The following is a 17259-nucleotide window of genomic DNA, read 5'->3' as shown; positions in this document are numbered from 1 at the left end:
GACACACACACACACACACACACACACAACATACACACACACACACACATACACACACACACACACACACACACACACACACGGCACGCACACAGGGAACGCAATCTCTCTCGCAGTTCGGCGGACCTTGGCGTGTGCACGGCGTCACCGCGAACGTCGATGGTGCGAACGGGCCCGCAGGCGCGCGTGAAGAAGAGAATAAGGTCGGGCTTGGCAACAGTGGTGGGCACATCCGCAACATACACCTCTGGCCTGTCGACACACGCGCGCAAGAGCGAGCAGCGAGTTGGCAGAGGTAGAGTGGGCAATGTGAGACTAATCCACACAACGACAACAGCAGCACGTGCAAGAGAAGAGGGCGTGATCGTCCTGCGGACCAACAGCAACAGCAACAGCAACAGCAACAGCAACAGCAACAGCAGCAGGTCGCTGCCCCAAGCACCACCACGAGCGCCACCACACGCCACAGAAACTCACGAGGGCTCAGGGGTTTCTTTGCTTGCAGCAGGTGTGTGCGCAGAAGCGCCGGTTGCTGCTGCGCTGGTGGCGGTGCTGGTGGCAGCGGGAGCATCTGGTTTTGAGGCGGCGGGTGCTGGCTGCTGCTGCTGCTGCCCTTGTTGCTGCTGTTGTTGCTGTGGTGCTCGGCCTGCTGCTGCTGCTGCTGCTGCGGCCGCTGGTTTGGGTGCAGGCACCGGTGCAGATGGCGGCGCTATGGAAATAGACGTGGACAGCGCAGAGGGGAAGGGCGGGTGGAGGTGGGAATGTCAGAGAACAAAGAACGCGGTTGGAGGGTGAGACGAAGGAGCGCATGCTCAACCGTACGGGCGTACACGTTATTGCTCATCAAACAGGTCTTGAAGAGCGACAGAAACCAATAGCAGCAATAGAGGAGTGTACGTACGTGCTCGTCTCACGGGCTCTCCCTGGAAGGTAATTTCCTGAATCCCTCGTGGCCAGTCTACAAGACACCGGGAACGCCAAGGACGCGCGTGTGCGCGCGCGTGCGCGCGTGTGAGTGTGTGAGTGTGTGTGTGTGTGTGTGTGAGCGAGTGTGTGTGTCAAGTCATTAGAAGATGTGGAAGAGGGACTAGAAGTAGAAAAGGAAAAGAGAAAGAAGAGAATGAAGGAGAAGACGAAGGACAACAAGAGAAAGACGAACACTGCGTGTCGACTGCGGAGAGTACGATGCATGCACAGCTACACAGTGACACATGAAATTGACTGGAACAAAGGCGTTTGGACATAAGCACAAGCAAGCGTGCACGCGCTCAAACTCACTGTCCAGACGCTCCACTTTGATGAGGCGGTCAATGAGAAACTTGTCTGTCAAATGGAGGGCCACCATGCCGTCTTCCTCCTTCTCAAAGTTAACACACACTGTCCGCTGTCTTGGATCCGTGCTGTCAAAAGGGGGAGGGGAGGTTCGAGTGTAGTTTCAGCAGTGAGTGCGTACATGAGCAAACAAAGTGTCACAACAAACGCCCTCGCCCATGTACGCATGCACAGTACACGCACGTGCACAAGTGCAAGCACATACCCCTTTCTGCTTGAGTTGCTCTTTTTCTCTCGTGCAATGAAGCAGCATACTTACTTGTCCCTGTACACGCGCAGCTCCTCCACTTTGCCGCACTTGGCAAGCAGCTCCCGGACTTGGTCCTCACGGACCAGGGACGACACCCCAGCCACGCCAACGAACATATCGTGTGTTGGGTGCAGTGTGCGACGAGGTTCAACGTAGTGTGCAGATGCAGCAGTCGTTCTCCATCTGTGCGAGTGCAGTTGGGACGATTTGTGGATATTTTCAACCACTTTTCAGCACTCGGTGGTTTACTGGGCCAACCAAGGAAGACGATGCAAGAGCGCGTTGGTGTTGTTGTTGTTGTTGTGTTGGTGGCGGTGGTGGCCGTGCACACGGCTGCTGCTGCTGCTGGCAACTACTACATGGGCCAGCAAGGTGAGGAGAGGGTGGCGAGCAAAGCAGCAGCGTTAGACACGTGACAGAGGGTATTGCGTTCTCTCAGACGGGGCGGCACTTCGTTTGAACAGCTGAGGCTAAACGAAGGTGTTGTTGTTGTTTAAGTTGTTTAAGTTGTTGTTTAAGTTGTTGTTGTTGTTGTTTGTATGGGTTAGATTAACACTTGTCCTTTTTTTTTTTTTGGCGCGTTTGCTCCATGCTTCGTGTTTGTGTGCCTGGTGCCTTGCATGCCCACAGGCGACTCGTGCGCGGCGACGTGTGGAGCACTTGGCCTGCAGTGTGAGCCTGACTTTCAAATTGACGACTCGGACAAGATCATGCGGGTTAGCAACCAAAGCAAGATGCGCAGTTATTGTTTCATTGACACGTGTTGATGTGTGAATGTGTTTAGTGTGTTGATGTGTGAATGTGCTAACGTGTGCTGTTGTTGGGTTGTGTTTGTGACATGACCATTTGCCCAGACCGTTCGAGGGTTGACTAGTCCTTGTTATTCAACCAGTGTCGCTCACGTAACACACACACACACACACACACACACACACACACACACACACACACACACACACACACACACACACACACACACACACACACACACACACACGCACGCACGCACGCACACACACATACACCACTGCACAGGCCAGTTCCGGTTCCCCGTGAGCGGGTTTACGCACATTGACACGACGGAGGGCGTCAAGTGGTCTGCCTACCGCTTCCACGAGATGGATCCCCTCCCCTTCTCCGACGGATTCAAGCTGCAGTGGCGCAACGGCGATATGGACGACAAGGCCACGGGGCTCAAGTGCTACACGCTGACAGGCGGTAACGTTGTTGGCAACCCCACCAACTCTACCGTCACCTCGTACGCGTGGGTGTATGTGTGGTAGCTGCTCACCCTTGCACGGGCGATGTTGTGGGATGATGTGACTGTGGCGTGCCTCTTGTGCGTTTGGATGAGCGGCACGCCTGCAGTCTCCGTGTGCACGCTTGTGCCGGACAAGGTGGTGGTGGTGACGGTGCTGGTTGGTGGCAATTGCCCAAGCACAGCACGTTTTGCACAACTTCTCCTCTTCCAACACCAACGCACTACACATGTTCTGCCGCCCCATTTCATCCACGCATTTGCGCATTTGCGTTTGAAGTGTGATGTATATGTGTGTGTCTGTGTTTTTTTTTTTTTTTTCACTTTACCATGACGCAGTTCTGATGTGAGACAGCAGCTTTCACCCTCTGTGTTCGTGTGTGTGTTGGAAGCATTGGGTGTTTGCGGCTTCTGTTACTCTGCTTTCAACTGCTGTTCGCGTTACACATGTGCGCACATATGCCTTCAAGTGCATGCACACGTTGTGCGTCATGTCTATTGTTCGTTTACTGGTATCATTTTTCTTCTGTCGCGTGCCAACACCCAATACACGCGTGATCACAAGCAACCGAGCAAGTAACACAATTGGGGCGAGCGCCGCTGCGTTTGCTGGACACAAGTGCGGAACTCGGCTTGTTGGCGGCGACACACGGCCCACGAAGGAATAATAAGTGTGATAGGAAACTGTCATGTAACAAAAGAGATTTACAAGCATGGCGCAGCAACGTCGCCGCATGTTGCTGTTGCCTTGCACACACGCGCACCGTTGCTCAGACGCACGCGGGAACACACGAAGAACGAGAAACAACAACAACAACAACAACAACATCATCATCATCATCATCATCATCATCATCATCATCATCACCATCAGAAGTACGGCTCCCACGAGCTTCCGTCAGACGGGCGCAGATTTCCTGTCAGCAGCAGCACAATATCCACAATCCACCAAAACCCAAGCCCGCCTGCCCACCACACACGTGGTGAATATGTATGTGTGTGTGTGTGTGTGTGTGTGTGTGTGTGTGTGCAAAGCGTGAGCGGCTTGTAATTTGGGGTTGGTAGAGCTTCTGGAAAGATGCATATCTTGTACACCCATACTCAGTCATACACACAGAGTACAGGGCAGAGGCGCGCGCGTGTGTGTATGTGTCGCACCCAAGGTGAGCAGTTTGCCTGCGGCGGAACACTTGTAGCCAAGACAGAAGCGGTCCGCAGCGCAGATCCTGTTCAACAAGCAGTTAAAGCACACCCACACGTGCACAGAGGTGACGAGTGATGAGTCATGGCTTCCAAGCTGGGCAAGCAACGTACACACACACACACACACACACACACACACACACACACACACACACACACACACACACACACACACACACACACACACAGTCACATGGAGTCACAGTACCCGAGGAATATGCTGAGGAGGAGGGTGGTGAGGAAGTAATGGCCCGTGTACTTGATGCAGGGCACAGAGTGGCGAACAAATGTGCGCGCGGTTGCATTGGACGATCGCGTACACTGATCCAAGGGTGCAGGGCCTACGAGACACAGTTTGTTGATTGGTGCCACAATGGCAGCGGTGGTGTTGACGTTGACGCAGTGGGCAGTCACACTCACGAGGGATGTCAGTGCAGGGCACGTGCCAACGGATGGATTCACGCAAGCCAAACTCACCCTCACAGACACAGACGCGCGAATTCACAGACGAAGACGCACACAGGCAGCCGCAAAGACACACACACACACACACTGAGAGAGGTCGGCGCAATGACTCACCAAAACACTCGATGTTAGGTAGGACACGGCATGTCACGTTAGTGTACTTGAGATTTGCCATTGATGTCGCACCAAACTAACAAATATGCAACGGGGAGCAGGTACGAGGAGTATGCTTGAGACCATGCGCATGTGTGTCGACAATGCAGGTGCAACAAGTGCATTCAACATCGCGGCACTTTCCACACGGCAGCTCATTGCTTGCTGCACCTTGCATTTCGTTTCTTTGCCCGGTCGATCGCAGTCCAGGAACTCGTCCGGCCTGTCCATTGCGGCCCATAGCAAGGGGGGATGAGGTGAGGCGAAACGCAGATAAACAGCCACACCAACAGAAGCGCGCTCAAACATACATTCACGTGCACGCACACACACACACACACACACACACACACACGCGCGCGCGCGCGCATACACATACGTGTACACACACGCGGGCAATGGAAATGGCGTCTCTGAGGCACGCACAGAAGCTCGCAAGGGACGCATGGGTTGTTGGGGTTGAAGGGAAGAGAAGCTGTTGCACCTGCAGTCCCAGCCGGCACACCGTCACCACCCCTCGTCGTCGTCGTCGTCGTCGTTGTTGTTGTTGTTGTTGTTGTTGTTGTTGTTGTCGTGGCAAATGTGCTTGCGTTTACAGCACTCGTTGCACTTGTGGCTGTTGTGCCGGTCGTGGTTGGCGCTGACACATTCATGGTGGCATTTGTCACATTTGTAACGCTTGCAACGGTCGATGTAGTCGTGCCGTTGAGCGTGGTTGGCGCACTCATAGTACTGTTCATTGGTGATGCTGACGTACTGTTGTTCATTGCTGGTGTTGTCGTGGTCGTGGTCGTGGTCGTGGTGGAGTTGGTGGCCTGTGTCGGGCCACCACCACTCAACACAACCAGCAACACACACCACCACAACAACAACCTTCTCGTCATCCCCGTCCGCATCTCTGCACAGGTCGCAACAGCATATGATTTGTGCGGTGGATCGTGTATGTTTCGCACACTTTTCTGTGCTGTGGCCGTGCGCATTAGTCGCCCACAGTCGGAAGGAGAAACCGTCACATCAGCCGAAAAGAAGACTCGACGGCGACAAAGACAACGTGCGAACGAGACACTGGCTGCTTGGTGTGCGTGTGTGTTGCTTTTCTTTGTCTTGGGGGCTGTGCGCGACGAGGTACTGCATCGTGTGGTGTGGTGTGGAATGTGATGTGGGTGGTCTCGACGACGCACAAAGTCGATGACTCACTCATTCCTCCTTGCAATCGCATTGTAGCATTTGCAGTCTGTCACATGCCACTGCCGCTCACGTTTGTCACTGCTGCTTGACTCTCCAGCGAACACACACACACGCACGCAAGGACCACTCCACACGGCCAAGCCACCAAACCGTGCTCGCTAGTGTCTTGTGGCCATGGACGCGCACAAGTCGCTCCATGAAGCCCAAAGGCTGCTTCGGCAGCACCGCTTTGCAGAGGCAGTTCAAATCTTCGACAGGTTCGCGCGCCCTCGTTACATCACACACACACACACACACACACGCACACACACACACACACACACACACACACACACACACACACACACACACACGCGCGCACACACGCACACACGCACGCACACCCTCGTCACACCTCCCGCCTGTTGCGCATGTCCCTACAGCTTGCGGACAGCCCTTGACTCAGGTCGTGTCACCCACATTCTTAACTCTCATTCATAACCACGCTGCTGTCCGCACGCGGCACTGCCTCGAATGCTTTGAATGGTGTGTCGTGTAGGTTGAAGATGACGCCTATGCGCAAAGCCGCCCTACTCGGACTCGTGGATGCTCGGGTATGTGTGTGTGTGTGTGTGTTTCTTTGTTTCTTTGTGTATGTGTGTGCACTGTATCTGCACACGTGCTATGTTTACGTATGTGCGTGCATGGTTGTCCCTATCGCTTGCTCTTCGCGCTTACAACCCAACTTGGAAGCGCTTTGTCTGTGCGTCGCTGTAAACGAATGGCGTGAGCCGACGTGTGCTCACATTCCCTCTCCATGCATCTCGTCACCTGCACACCCCCGCCTCACCCTGCGTAGGTTTCATTGGCCACAGAAGAGTTCGCCGCAGACCAAGGCGTTCTTGCAGCTGCCAAGGTTCATGCCTTCGCCATTATTGTGTTTGCGCAGCACCAATCCACACGCACACGCCTTGCCCCCCCCCCCCTTGATGACTTTTCCCATGCTCCCACAGTCGCCACGCCAGTCGCTTGCCACCTGTGCTCGCTTTCGTCGTTGGCTCGCCAAGTGCACACGCCCTCATGCTAAGTTTCCGTTGACCTGTTGCTTTGTTCAGGACGCCACCGTCGAGGGCCTGAAAGAACACCTTTTGCCCTCCGAGGCAACGGCGCTGCTTGACAAGGCCCTCAAACTTGTCGAGGCGCTTCCAAGCTCAGATGACGGCAACGCATTCCTGGCGCAGCTCATCCAGAAGGCACGTGTTGCTTCAAAGTGTCCCGTCATTGCGTTGATTGTTTGATCTCTGGGCTGTGTGCGCTCATTTCCCTCGCTCCCCTTCCCCCTTACACCCGCTCATTTCCCTTGCTCACCTCACCTCCTTGTCCCCGTACTCGCCGTGGCCATCGCATCGCTCGTGTTTGGCCATGCAGGTCCCCACAGCACTGCGCCTGCACATTCGCCACATCTCTCGCCTGCTTCGCCAGCAGCGTACGTTCATCGTGGGCCCTTTTCCTAAAACATCGGAAGCTGGAAGGGGAGGGGTTGGCCTCATGATGCCCACATCTCATGTTCTGCACTCTGCATTCGATGCACATGTTTCCTTTCATGCTCTGCAGGCTACGATGATTGCGTGCGACACATGGCCAGCGCGCCCCTCGATACGGTGCGAACTGAACCACACACAGCAGCAACCCACAACAGCAACACACCACAGCTCAACTACCCCACCACAACACAGCACAACAGCACCAGGATGCCTTCAACACATGCATCGCACCGGAACGCTATGCTTCACCCCCTACATGTGCTGAAGCATCTTTGTCCCCCTCCCACACTCACTCACTCACTCACTCACTCACTCACTCACTCACTCACTCACTCACTCACTCACTCAATCACTCACTCAATCAATCACTCACTCACTCACACACTGCCACGTCATGTGCTGCCGCTTCTTGACTGTCGTTTGTCTGCGTAGAGTGCGTGGTGGACGGCAGCCAAGCGAGCTGCGGCCGATATTGCCAGCAGAACCAGCAAAGCGGATGCTGCGCACCTCAACGCCATTGTCATGGCAAACATCGCCGACCTGCGCCATCTCTCGTGGGCAACAGCAACAGCCGCCACATCTGCCGCGGCCGTCGCTGCAGAGCTGCAGGCCTGCATTTCCCGCATCACAAACAACGCACCAGCGCTGCCCGCCGACACCCGCGCCGCTCTCGCCCGCGACGTCCTCTACGCTGTTGCTGTGCTTCTGTCTGATGGAGACAACAACACAGTGCTGTCGCACGCCCTGCTGCACTGCCTGGTCGCCGCGGCTGGACGTGTGCACATTGCCACGTCAACCTCGTCCGCCCTCTTCCCAGAGACGCGCGACGCGTTGCTGCTGATGCAGGAGCGCAGGTCTCGCGTCTGTGCTGCCATTCTGCATGCCCACGCCCACGACAGCACAGACTACCACCGCCTGCGAGTTGATCTTGCACAGGTACAATCGGCACTCGACGCAGCTGGCTTCACAAGCATCGACCTCGCCCTGCACGCTGCGCTCGCAGACTCGCCAGCAACGCTCCTGACAGGCACATCCGCGCACAACATGGCAGAAGAGACACTGCTTGTTTTGGCTCGCGACCCGCGCACCCTCGCCTTCCTGCTCCTCAGGTAAGCAAGACACAAGCACTGCTGCCGCAAGGACTCTCCGACACACCTCGCACAAGCTCTATGTGTGTGTGTGCGCATGTTTGGGCATAATCGTGTGGACGTGAAAAGCGCTGCTCACCTTGTTTCGCTTGTGCTGCGGTCTTACACAGCGATGCAGACGTGGCCAAACAGTGGGTTCCTGTTCTCGTTCCCACAGCCGCCCACATCAACGACGACACCGAGGACACGGACGTTTCACAGGTGCGCCTTGTGTGCCCTTTAGCCCTTGCTTCCGTTCGAATGCCCACTCACATTGAGGAGGGCATGAGTGCGTGGTGCGTTGTGACCACACGAGAGGCTCATGCTACTTATGCTTCACACCTATGGTCTGCTTCACAGCTGGACGTACTCTGTTTTCTCACGGCCCTGGCGTCCAAAGCTTCAGCCAAACTGTTTCCAGTAAGTCGCAGCTACTCCATTGCCGTCGTTGCTTGCTGATGCCACGACCGACTACCACTTCCACTGCTGTCGCTGCTGTTGCACCGATCTTGCAGCTCACATGCGTTGTTTGTGCCCATACAGGATGTCATTCCCATGTCCAGCACACAGCTCGACTGCTGGAAGGCGTGCACCACCACAACCTCGCCTTTGGAGGTGCGTTTCTCGGCGTTTGGACAGTCAACATCTTGCTGACACTGTGTCTGCGCACGTGCCTGCCCCACGCCACCAGCTTGGTCTCACTGACCTGCGTTTGTTTCCTCTGCCTGCCTGGTTTCGTGGGCACAGGCTTCGGCTGTGGATGCATGCATCGCTGAGCTGCGGGGAAGTTCAATTCCCAAGCCCGTCAGCAAGCACGCTGGGCCCCTAATCCATTTGCTGTGGTCGCACGCTCAGGCAAGATCAATCAATATGTGGTCCTGCTCGTGCTTGATGCATGCATCCATCGCGCAAGCAAGTATGGTCTTGAGCGCGCCTCTTCCTTGCTGTTGGCTCCACTGCGATGGCTCACGTGGCACGTTCACGGTGGTTGCGCTTGCCCGACCCGCACACATCAACACAGGCACGCGACGCTCCTCCCCACGCGCGTCTGGAGCGCTTCCTCGACGCTGTCTTCGACAGCGGCTACGACCTCGAAGATTACATTGAGTCAGGTCGGTTGCCATATTCCACACAGTGCGGAAAGTTCACACAACACTCCTACCCCGTGTTCCATGCGTTCCATGAGAGAGAGTGTGTGTGTGCTATGGCCTCGTCGAGCCTTGTGGACATATCGCAATTCTTTCTCCTTCACGAATGGATGTTGCTTGCGTGTGTGTGTGTAGGCGGAGCACGTCAATTGCGGCTGTTCGGGGCAGATGGCGAGCCCATTGACGCGGCGCAGCCGTATCTGCATGGCATTGCTGTTCAGCTGCTGGACCAGGCTCAGCGGCCCGTGCAGTGCCTGAAGCGCTTCGAGCAGAGCCCTCTTCGCATGGATGACAACCTGCACGCTCTCCTCCTCGCAAAGGTTGCCATCACATACAGCCGACAGGTCCGTTCAAGCCACACTTACCCCCGCGCACACACAGATCACAAGCACAATCACAATCACAATCAGCCGAAAATACAAAATACCAGCTTGATGCAAACACAATTTTCGGGACCATTTGGTAGATTGTTTCCCTGATATTTTATTCCGCACTAACGCTTGGGTGCGCGCACACACCATGGAACAGGGGCGTCAAGACTTGGCGCAAAGCTATGCTCAGCGAGGCCTTGACCTCAACTCCAGTGACGACAGCGTTAACGAGGCGCTGACCAGTCTGCGCGGCGGCGGTGATGCGTCCTTCGCTTGCTACCAGAACCAAATTGATGCAAAACGACAGATGATCAGAAAAAAGAAGGATCTGCTCAAGGCGCTGGCTGCCAGCAACGTGGATGATCTCGAGAAGCAATGGCACAAGCTGACAGTTGGCACGAATCAGAACGACACTGCAGCTTCCCAAGCAAGCTCATCTGCAACAGCAAACTTGCACGAGGCAATCCTGCAACGACCCGTCACGCCCCCTAGTGCAGCTTCACACAACCCTTACAGAATCCACATTGCCGCAGCTTGGACTTCCATTCTTGCTGGCGCCCCAACCACAGCAGATATGCTGGAGCCAGAAGCAGCACCTGCAACAGCGGCGGTGCCCAAAGAATTGGGTAAACCAACAAGTGGCAGTGAAAGTGCTCCGACAGCCGTGCCAACCGGACCAGCACACATTCCGGTCCAAAATCCAACGCAGGCGAAGAAGCCAGAACCCGCATCACCTGCCACATCTTCCGCTGCGCGTCAGCAATCCAACATGGCTACCAGCTCGCCTGCTGGCGGGAAGCCAGGGTTCGGCGGGTTTGGGCAGGGCGGCAAGCTGACGTTTGGCGCGCTCGCTACCAAGGGCAAGGACGCTGGCAAGGAGTCTGGCAAGGAGTCCGATGCTGGTGCCAAGGGCAGCGAGGCGGGAAGCAAGCCGAGCGGCGGGTTCCAGTTCAAGGGCTTCAGCTTTGGCAGCGGGCAGAACAAGGGCACGACGCTGTTTGGCGGAAGCAAGGAGAAGGAGGCGGCGGAGAAGGCCGGTGAGGCTGAGGAAGAGGGCGCCAGCGAGGAGGCTGAGGGCGGCGCAAGCAGCAAGTTTGAGGCGATTGTGAAGCTGCCTGATGCCTCTGAGGTGAAGAAGGTGACTGGCGAGGAAGGGCAGAACGTTGTGTTTGAGGGCCGGTGCAAGCTGTACCGGTGGGGCAAGGGCAACGAAGGGATGCAGTGGAAGGAGCGCGGCGTGGGGACGGTGAAGCTGCTTGAGGACCCGGCGACGAAGCGGGTGCGGCTTGCCATGTGGCGCGACCAGGTGCAGCGTGTAGCTGCGAACCACTGGCTGACGGGGGAGATGCAGCTGCACGCGATGCCGCAGACGAACAACTGCGTGACGTGGGTTGCGTACGACCACAGCGACGACGAGGATGTTGGCCTGCACAAGTTTGCGCTGCGGCTCAAGTCGAGCGAGGCGCTTGCTGATTTCCGGGCCAAGTTTGAGGCTGGGTGCAAGGCAGCTGCGTTGCATGGGGACGATGGCACGACCACGACCACGACCGCGGAAGCAGCGCCTGCGGCGAAGGCAACGACGAGCACGTCGACGGCAACGGCGACCACGAAGGCAGCTGAGAAGGTTGCCGATGAGAAGACGCAGGGCAAGGCTGACGCCGAGAAGGCGAGCGGGCCGCGATTCCCGTTCCAGAAGAAGGACGGGGAGAGCAAGCCTGCGTTTTCGTTTGGCGGGAGTGCGGCGAAGCAGACGCTTGCAGCCTCCGTTGTCTCCTTCAACGACTTTTCAGGTTCTTACGAGCGCGACTGCATCTGCGACTGCATCTGCGACGAGCTCGCCTGCTGGCGGGAAGCCAGGGTTTGGCGGGTTTGGGCAGGGCGGCAAGCTGACGTTTGGCGCGCTCGCTGCCAAGGGCAAGGACGCTGGCAACTTGGAGAACCAACCGTTCCCGAACATCTCGTCGACAAAGCAGACCGGCTTATGTTGCCGAAAGGATTTTTCATCGTGAAACACAACGATCAGCAAGTCATTGACGTTGAGGCGACAACGGCTGTGCAGCATGAGCAGCGCAACCGCACTCAGCCCGCAACTATTCACCAACATGGACATGGCAACACCCATGGCAACCAAATCCCAGTGTTTGGGCAGGGCGGCAAGCTGACGTTTGGCGCGCTCGCTGGCAAGGGCAAGGACGCTGGCAAGGAGTCTGGCAAGGAGTCCGATGCTGGTGCCAAGGGCAGCGAGGCGGGAAGCAAGCCGAGCGGCGGGTTCCAGTTCAAGGGCTTCAGCTTTGGCAGCGGGCAGAACAAGGGCACGACGCTGTTTGGCGGAAGCAAGGAGAAGGAGGCGGCGGAGAAGGCCGGTGAGGCTGAGGAAGAGGGCGCCAGCGAGGAGGCTGAGGGCGGCGCAAGCAGCAAGTTTGAGGCGATTGTGAAGCTGCCTGATGCCTCTGAGGTGAAGAAGGTGACTGGCGAGGAAGGGCAGAACGTTGTGTTTGAGGGCCGGTGCAAGCTGTACCGGTGGGGCAAGGGCAACGAAGGGATGCAGTGGAAGGAGCGCGGTGTGGGGACGGTGAAGCTGCTTGAGGACCCGGCGACGAAGCGGGTGCGGCTTGCCATGTGGCGCGACCAGGTGCAGCGTGTAGCTGCGAACCACTGGCTGACGGGGGAGATGCAGCTGCACGCGATGCCGCAGACGAACAACTGCGTGACGTGGGTTGCGTACGACCACAGCGACGACGAGGATGTTGGCCTGCACAAGTTTGCGCTGCGGCTCAAGTCGAGCGAGGCGCTTGCTGATTTCCGGGCCAAGTTTGAGGCTGGGTGCAAGGCAGCTGCGTCCATGGAGGCCGCGATATCTTCGAACGCTGCTTCTCACACTTCACACGTGTCCACGTCTACCATCACAAGCCGTTCTGCACAGGCATCTTCTTCTACTCCTTCTGGTGCTTCCGCTCACGGATCGTCTCAGCGGTCCGTCGAGCATCGTGTTGTTTTCAACGACACCCCTCCAAAACGCCTCACGGCAAACTCCAAGACATCGTCCCGCTAACGTCTTCCACGTTTTTGTTGTCGCGGACGAACGTCTCCGTGTCCTGTTTGAACTGTTCTGGCATGGTTGCGAAGTGTTGTGATGTGACCTCATCTTGTGCGTGCGTGCGTGTGTGTGTGTCTTGTGTTCTGTTCTGCTTTTGTTTTGTTTCGTTTCATCGTCCTTCATCGAGCTTAGCCAACATGTGTACGCTGTTTCGTTCGTTTATTCAACAGAATACTGACCAGAAAGCCATTGATGAAAGCAGTGCAGAGCTTGCTTTTGAGGTTAAGAGGGGGGGGGTTGGAAGAAGCGCAAGCGGTGCACCATGTGACTGGTGGTTCAGAGAATCACAACGCAAACAAACAGGGAAACGGCGTGGCGGAAGTCACATCATGCGCTGTCCTTTTCAGACGACGCTTGTTGGATGGTTTCCTGCCATTGCAAGAGTTGCTTGAGAAAACCTTCATTTGGGAACACCTCTCGCTTTGCTCGAATGTGTGTGAGTGCTTCGGCAGCTGTCATGTTGTGGTGCTTGATGAGGTAGGCGGCGGCGATGCTCGGGCTTCGACTGAAGCCTTCCATGCAGTGGACAAGCACCACGCCGTCATCTCTTGACATGGAATCATGAATGAAGGCGCATGCTTCCTCAAAGAACACCATGAGGTTGCTGCGGGCGCTGTCTGCGACAGAGAGGCCATGGAAGCTGAGTCCGTGTTGGGAGTAGAAGCTGTCATCGGTGTTCAATCGCCCAAAGCCTGTGCCTTGGCTACAGTTGAGCACGTGGGTGAACCCGCTTTCCTTCAGCCCGGCAGGATCCTTTGCTGGGCCAGCTTCAGACACCCACAACCTTGGCCACACCTGAACATGATGGGGCAGCACGCAGGAGATTTGGTGATTGGGATGGTCAACACAATACACGTCACGGAAGGTGTGTCATCTTCTCTTGTTTGGTGGTGACGGCACTTTGGTTGACATGGTTGTTCGACGCACGCCACACACACACACACACACACACGCACGCACACGCCACTCTGCTCTACTTTTCAAACGACAAATGGGTTCGTTTTCTTTCCAAGGTTCTCTCACTCACCTCGTCCTTGCTTCGGCTCGGCATGAGCACGGCTCCATCCCCATTCAGCAGCGTCTGCAGTTCCTCCACCGTGGACATGATCGATGTTGTGTTGTTGGCTGTTGTGGTCGTTGTGGATGATGACAATTATGAACGTGCTGGATAATTATCCGCAACAAGACGTCTGGCGAAGACACGATGGCTCGCGTTGTGGATGGGTTGGTGCAGCACTTGAGCTCGTCCGGTGCATACAAGCGCCTGCAGGATGAGCTGCAGGACGTCATAGCAGAGAAGGTGCGAAGTACGTGTGTGCAATGTAACGCTGGATGCAGCACGCTTGCATGTGTGCTTGTGGTCTGGCTTTCTTCCCCCCCCCTTCTCCGCAGCCTTTTCGTCTGTCGTGTGTGGTGGTCTTTGTTTCTCGCTGCTGACGTTATGTCTGGGTTGGCGTTTCCTTGGAACGAATGCATGGCGGAAAGCAGGGGTTGCTGCGAGAAGCCGAAGAGAAGGCCAAAGCTGAAGTCCAGAGACAATTTGCGCTATTGTCAAGTGCAGGGACCAGCCAACAGCAACTGCTAGCCTCTGTCCTGCGTCATGTCGACAGGTGTGTGTGTGTTCATGTGCGCGTGTGTGCTGTTGTTGATGTTTTTGTGTATGTGCACACTTCTGCGTGTAGCTACACACATATCTTTGGCTTCAGTATGTCTTGCGAAAGCGCGGTGTGGTCGTTCATAATTGTGTGTATGCGTTCCTGCACAAGTTTGATGTCGAACCACTTTTGCTGGTGTTGTAGTCGCCCGTGTATTAACCGCGCTGCCTGCATGTTCATTGCACTGCCGTCGCAATCGCTGCACGGCCTCGCGTAGATCCGTGTTTGAGCCCGCTGTGCGCAAGGCTGTTGAGGGTGCTTTAAACACGGACAAAATCCATGGCTTGCTCGAGGTTCACGCATGCGAGTGTGCTGTTGTCTTCTGCATGTCAAGCTGCGTTTGCGTTTACGTGCCGTGTGCTCACCGCTTTGTATGAATGCGCCACTAATGAGCCTTGTTCTGCACTTGTTGCTGGTCACAGGGCTATTTGGACGAAGCCATGGCTGCATTCAAGGCCGATCTGGAAGAGAAGCAAGCCAAGCGCCAGGCACTCGCCAAGCAGCAGGCGAGCAAGACACTCTCAACTCCAACAGCAAGAGAGGGCTCTCCTATGCCCTCCACAAGACAGAACACAACACCGGCGTCCGCAACACCTGACGACGACTCCAAACCCGCGCGACCGGCAGCCCCTGCCTTGGAGGGCGCCACAACAACCGCAGACGGCAGCACGGCTGTCGACAAGCCCGCTGCTGGGCAGCACAAGGCAGGCACACATCAGTCGGCATCTGGGAGCGAGAGCAGCGCTGCCAATACAAGCACTCGCGAAACGCCAAGTGCGGCGGTGAAATCAGCCGGGCAGTCGAGCGGGCATGGTCTGAGCCGCGAGGCGCTGATGCGACAGCGGGCACAAGCGGCGTCGGCGATGCTTCTGCAGCGACTGGCAGGTGAAGCCAACCAAGTTGAGCAAGGTGGGGATGATGACGATGACGATGACGACGAAGAAGAAGAGGATGATGATGAGGATGATGATGAGGAGGAGGATGACGATGAAGAAGACGAGGAGGAGGAGGACGACGACGACGATGGTGATGATGATGATGATGAGGAGGAGGAGGAGGAGGAGCATGATGAGGAGGAGAGCCCAAGCAAGGCTGAAGGTGGGGTGACCGGCGAGAACAACGGCGCAGCGGAAGAAGGGGAAGGAAGAGCGGGAGGGAATACCGACAAGGGCGACAACCAAGAGGAACAGCAGCGTGGTGTGCGTACGAGGAATACACGAGCTCGGAGGACGCAGAATGACACGCAGCATGGAGTTGACAAGGAAGATGACGACGCCGGTGCCGATGCGGAGGAGAGAAAGGCGCGGCCACGACGATCCCGGCGCCAAACGGCAGCGGGGAGGCGGTCGACGTCGCAGGCGGAAGCAGGAACAGTGGTGGAGGCAGAGGGCGGGCGCCGAAGCACACGCCGTCGATCAACCCGCAACAGCACTCGCGGTGGTAATGGTGATGATGGCGATGGTGATGGTGCGCACGATGAAGGCGGGGATGAGGAACAGGGGGAGGCGGCTGATGGTGAAGCGGTGGCTGGTCTTGGAGTTGGCACGCGAAGACGGAGCACTCGCCAGGCCAAGGCTCGACGAACTAGTCAGCGGCGGGCGAGCACAAGCGGACAGCGAAGCAAGCGGGCCAAGCGGCGCAAATGATTGAGGAGGCATGGTGTGTCTGTGTGTGTGTGTGTGTGTGTGTCTGTGTGTCTGTGTGTCTGTCTGTGTTTGTGTGCGTGTCTGTGCTGTGTTTGTTTGTTTGTTTGTTTGTTTGTTTGTTTGTTTGTTTGTTTGTTTGTTTGGTCTTGTGCTCATGCGTGGCATTCGAGTGTCTTTGGCCTGGCGCATTAGGAGGGTTTGTATTGCGAATGAATAATCGACTGAAACAATCAAAGCGGAGCGCAACAACACAGAACACGCACTCGAGAGACCACACCACGACTCGAACCAGTGGCAAGGAGCGCGTGACTCTCGCTGATGAACAATGAACAAACACTCGGCACGCGAATCAGACAACCACGGTGACAGTGAGGACCCGAGCAAAGGTCAACGAGAATACCAGAGGGAGATGTAAACACACATATACACACACACATACACGCAGCGCGTATAAGGAGACAGGAGGGAACAGGAGGTGGCAGCTCCGGGCCATTGAGGGTAAGGACAGGGGGTTGGGCTCAACCAGCATCACTGCATGGGCATCTGTTGTGGCTGCTGCTGCTGTTCTCCTTCTTGTTGTGCGGCGGCATCAGCAGCACCGTCGTCGTCGTCGTCGTCGTCGTTCCCAATGTCCATTCCATCCATCTCCCGCACCATCTGATGTCATGGCAAGAATGGTCATACCGTGTGAGCGCGAGAAACATGGGGTTGCATAAACAGCGTTCGCGCGCGCGCGCGCGCGCGTGTGTGTGTGTGTGTGTGTGTGTGTGTGTGTGTGTGTGTGTGTGTGTGTGTGTGTGTGTGTGTGTGTGTGTGTGTGTGTGTGTGTGTGTGTGTGTGTGT

At 56.4% G+C, this 17259-nt stretch overlaps 7 protein-coding genes across 7 annotated transcripts in view; 3 read left to right on the top strand and 4 right to left on the bottom strand.

Moving 5' to 3' along the window:
- PTSG_03191 (uncharacterized protein) overlaps positions 1 to 1782 on the bottom strand; it is a gene marked incomplete at its 3' end in the record, with an annotated part of 2363 nt that extends 581 nt beyond the window's left edge. The window contains exons 1-5 of the mRNA XM_004995718.1: positions 1592 to 1782; positions 1279 to 1400; positions 902 to 958; positions 478 to 709; positions 127 to 252 (exon numbers count right to left, since the gene is read on the bottom strand). Of these exons, the coding sequence (XP_004995775.1) occupies positions 127 to 252; positions 478 to 709; positions 902 to 958; positions 1279 to 1400; positions 1592 to 1698 (644 nt within the window). The 5' untranslated portion in view covers positions 1699 to 1782. The remainder of the gene's footprint in view (positions 1 to 126; positions 253 to 477; positions 710 to 901; positions 959 to 1278; positions 1401 to 1591) is intronic.
- A 159-nt stretch (positions 1783 to 1941) lies between these two features.
- On the top strand, positions 1942 to 3405 carry PTSG_03190 (uncharacterized protein; the record flags this gene model as incomplete). The annotated part of the gene is made up of 3 exons (XM_004995717.1): positions 1942 to 1954; positions 2213 to 2298; positions 2623 to 3405. The coding sequence occupies 3 exons, from the start codon at positions 1942 to 1944 to the stop codon at positions 2863 to 2865; spliced, it is 342 nt and encodes a 113-aa protein (XP_004995774.1). The 3' UTR covers positions 2866 to 3405.
- Positions 3406 to 3676: 271 nt separating this feature from the next.
- PTSG_03189 (TM2 domain-containing protein) lies at positions 3677 to 5581 on the bottom strand. The gene is made up of 6 exons (XM_004995716.1): positions 5088 to 5581; positions 4833 to 4884; positions 4623 to 4698; positions 4252 to 4384; positions 3999 to 4066; positions 3677 to 3805 (listed from the first exon to the last, which is right to left on the bottom strand). The coding sequence occupies exons 1-6, from the start codon at positions 5555 to 5557 to the stop codon at positions 3711 to 3713; spliced, it is 894 nt and encodes a 297-aa protein (XP_004995773.1). The 5' UTR covers positions 5558 to 5581; the 3' UTR covers positions 3677 to 3710.
- Positions 5582 to 5626: 45 nt separating this feature from the next.
- Positions 5627 to 13304, top strand: PTSG_03188 (ran-binding protein 1). The gene is made up of 15 exons (XM_004995715.1): positions 5627 to 5712; positions 5947 to 6106; positions 6388 to 6442; positions 6688 to 6744; positions 6944 to 7081; positions 7257 to 7314; positions 7443 to 7489; positions 7805 to 8481; positions 8631 to 8721; positions 8860 to 8919; positions 9043 to 9114; positions 9247 to 9354; positions 9521 to 9611; positions 9783 to 9991; positions 10176 to 13304. Exons 2-15 carry the CDS (start codon positions 6024 to 6026, stop codon positions 13068 to 13070), a joined length of 4641 nt encoding a protein of 1546 aa, XP_004995772.1. The 5' UTR covers positions 5627 to 5712; positions 5947 to 6023; the 3' UTR covers positions 13071 to 13304.
- PTSG_03187 (DUSP3 protein) lies at positions 13254 to 14271 on the bottom strand. The gene is made up of 2 exons (XM_004995714.1): positions 14143 to 14271; positions 13254 to 13910 (listed from the first exon to the last, which is right to left on the bottom strand). Exons 1-2 carry the CDS (start codon positions 14218 to 14220, stop codon positions 13443 to 13445), a joined length of 546 nt encoding a protein of 181 aa, XP_004995771.1. The 5' UTR covers positions 14221 to 14271; the 3' UTR covers positions 13254 to 13442.
- A 13-nt stretch (positions 14272 to 14284) lies between these two features.
- On the top strand, positions 14285 to 16529 carry PTSG_03186 (uncharacterized protein). The gene is made up of 4 exons (XM_004995713.1): positions 14285 to 14415; positions 14604 to 14725; positions 14988 to 15063; positions 15193 to 16529. Exons 1-4 carry the CDS (start codon positions 14320 to 14322, stop codon positions 16414 to 16416), a joined length of 1518 nt encoding a protein of 505 aa, XP_004995770.1. The 5' UTR covers positions 14285 to 14319; the 3' UTR covers positions 16417 to 16529.
- A 73-nt stretch (positions 16530 to 16602) lies between these two features.
- PTSG_03185 (CGI-07 protein) overlaps positions 16603 to 17259 on the bottom strand; it is a 4706-nt gene continuing 4049 nt past the window's right edge. Inside the window, exon 11 of the mRNA XM_004995712.1 lies at positions 16603 to 17073. Coding sequence (XP_004995769.1) covers positions 17006 to 17073 — 68 coding nt within the window. The 3' untranslated portion in view covers positions 16603 to 17005. The remainder of the gene's footprint in view (positions 17074 to 17259) is intronic.

The sequence above is a fragment of the Salpingoeca rosetta genome, assembly GCF_000188695.1.
Source record: "Salpingoeca rosetta unplaced genomic scaffold supercont1.7, whole genome shotgun sequence".
Taxonomy (NCBI): Eukaryota; class Choanoflagellata; order Craspedida; family Salpingoecidae; genus Salpingoeca; species Salpingoeca rosetta.
Note: the sequence above shows the minus strand (reverse complement) of the source record. Positions and strands in the feature narration are given on the sequence as shown.

Bases quoted from the DNA above. Each gene is read 5' to 3' on its own strand.
- PTSG_03188 (XM_004995715.1), top strand. From the start codon at position 6,024: ATGGACGCGCACAAGTCGCTCCATGAAGCCCAAAGGCTGCTTCGGCAG. The intron at 9,115-9,246 runs GTGCGTTTCTCG...TCGTGGGCACAG, and splicing joins CCACAACCTCGCCTTTGGAG to GCTTCGGCTGTGGATGCATG. The intron at 9,992-10,175 runs GTCCGTTCAAGC...ACCATGGAACAG, and splicing joins CCATCACATACAGCCGACAG to GGGCGTCAAGACTTGGCGCA.
- PTSG_03189 (XM_004995716.1), bottom strand. From the start codon at position 5,557: ATGCGGACGGGGATGACGAGAAGGTTGTTGTTGTGGTGGTGTGTGTTG. The intron at 4,885-5,087 runs GTGCGTGCCTCA...CGCAATGGACAG, and splicing joins TGCGTCCCTTGCGAGCTTCT to GCCGGACGAGTTCCTGGACT. The intron at 4,385-4,622 runs GTGAGTCATTGC...TGTGTCTCGTAG, and splicing joins ACCTAACATCGAGTGTTTTG to GCCCTGCACCCTTGGATCAG.
- PTSG_03187 (XM_004995714.1), bottom strand. From the start codon at position 14,220: ATGTCCACGGTGGAGGAACTGCAGACGCTGCTGAATGGGGATGGAGCC. The intron at 13,911-14,142 runs GTGAGTGAGAGA...CATCATGTTCAG, and splicing joins CGAGCCGAAGCAAGGACGAG to GTGTGGCCAAGGTTGTGGGT.
- PTSG_03186 (XM_004995713.1), top strand. From the start codon at position 14,320: ATGGCTCGCGTTGTGGATGGGTTGGTGCAGCACTTGAGCTCGTCCGGT. The intron at 14,416-14,603 runs GTGCGAAGTACG...GGCGGAAAGCAG, and splicing joins AGGACGTCATAGCAGAGAAG to GGGTTGCTGCGAGAAGCCGA. The intron at 15,064-15,192 runs GTTCACGCATGC...TGCTGGTCACAG, and splicing joins AAATCCATGGCTTGCTCGAG to GGCTATTTGGACGAAGCCAT.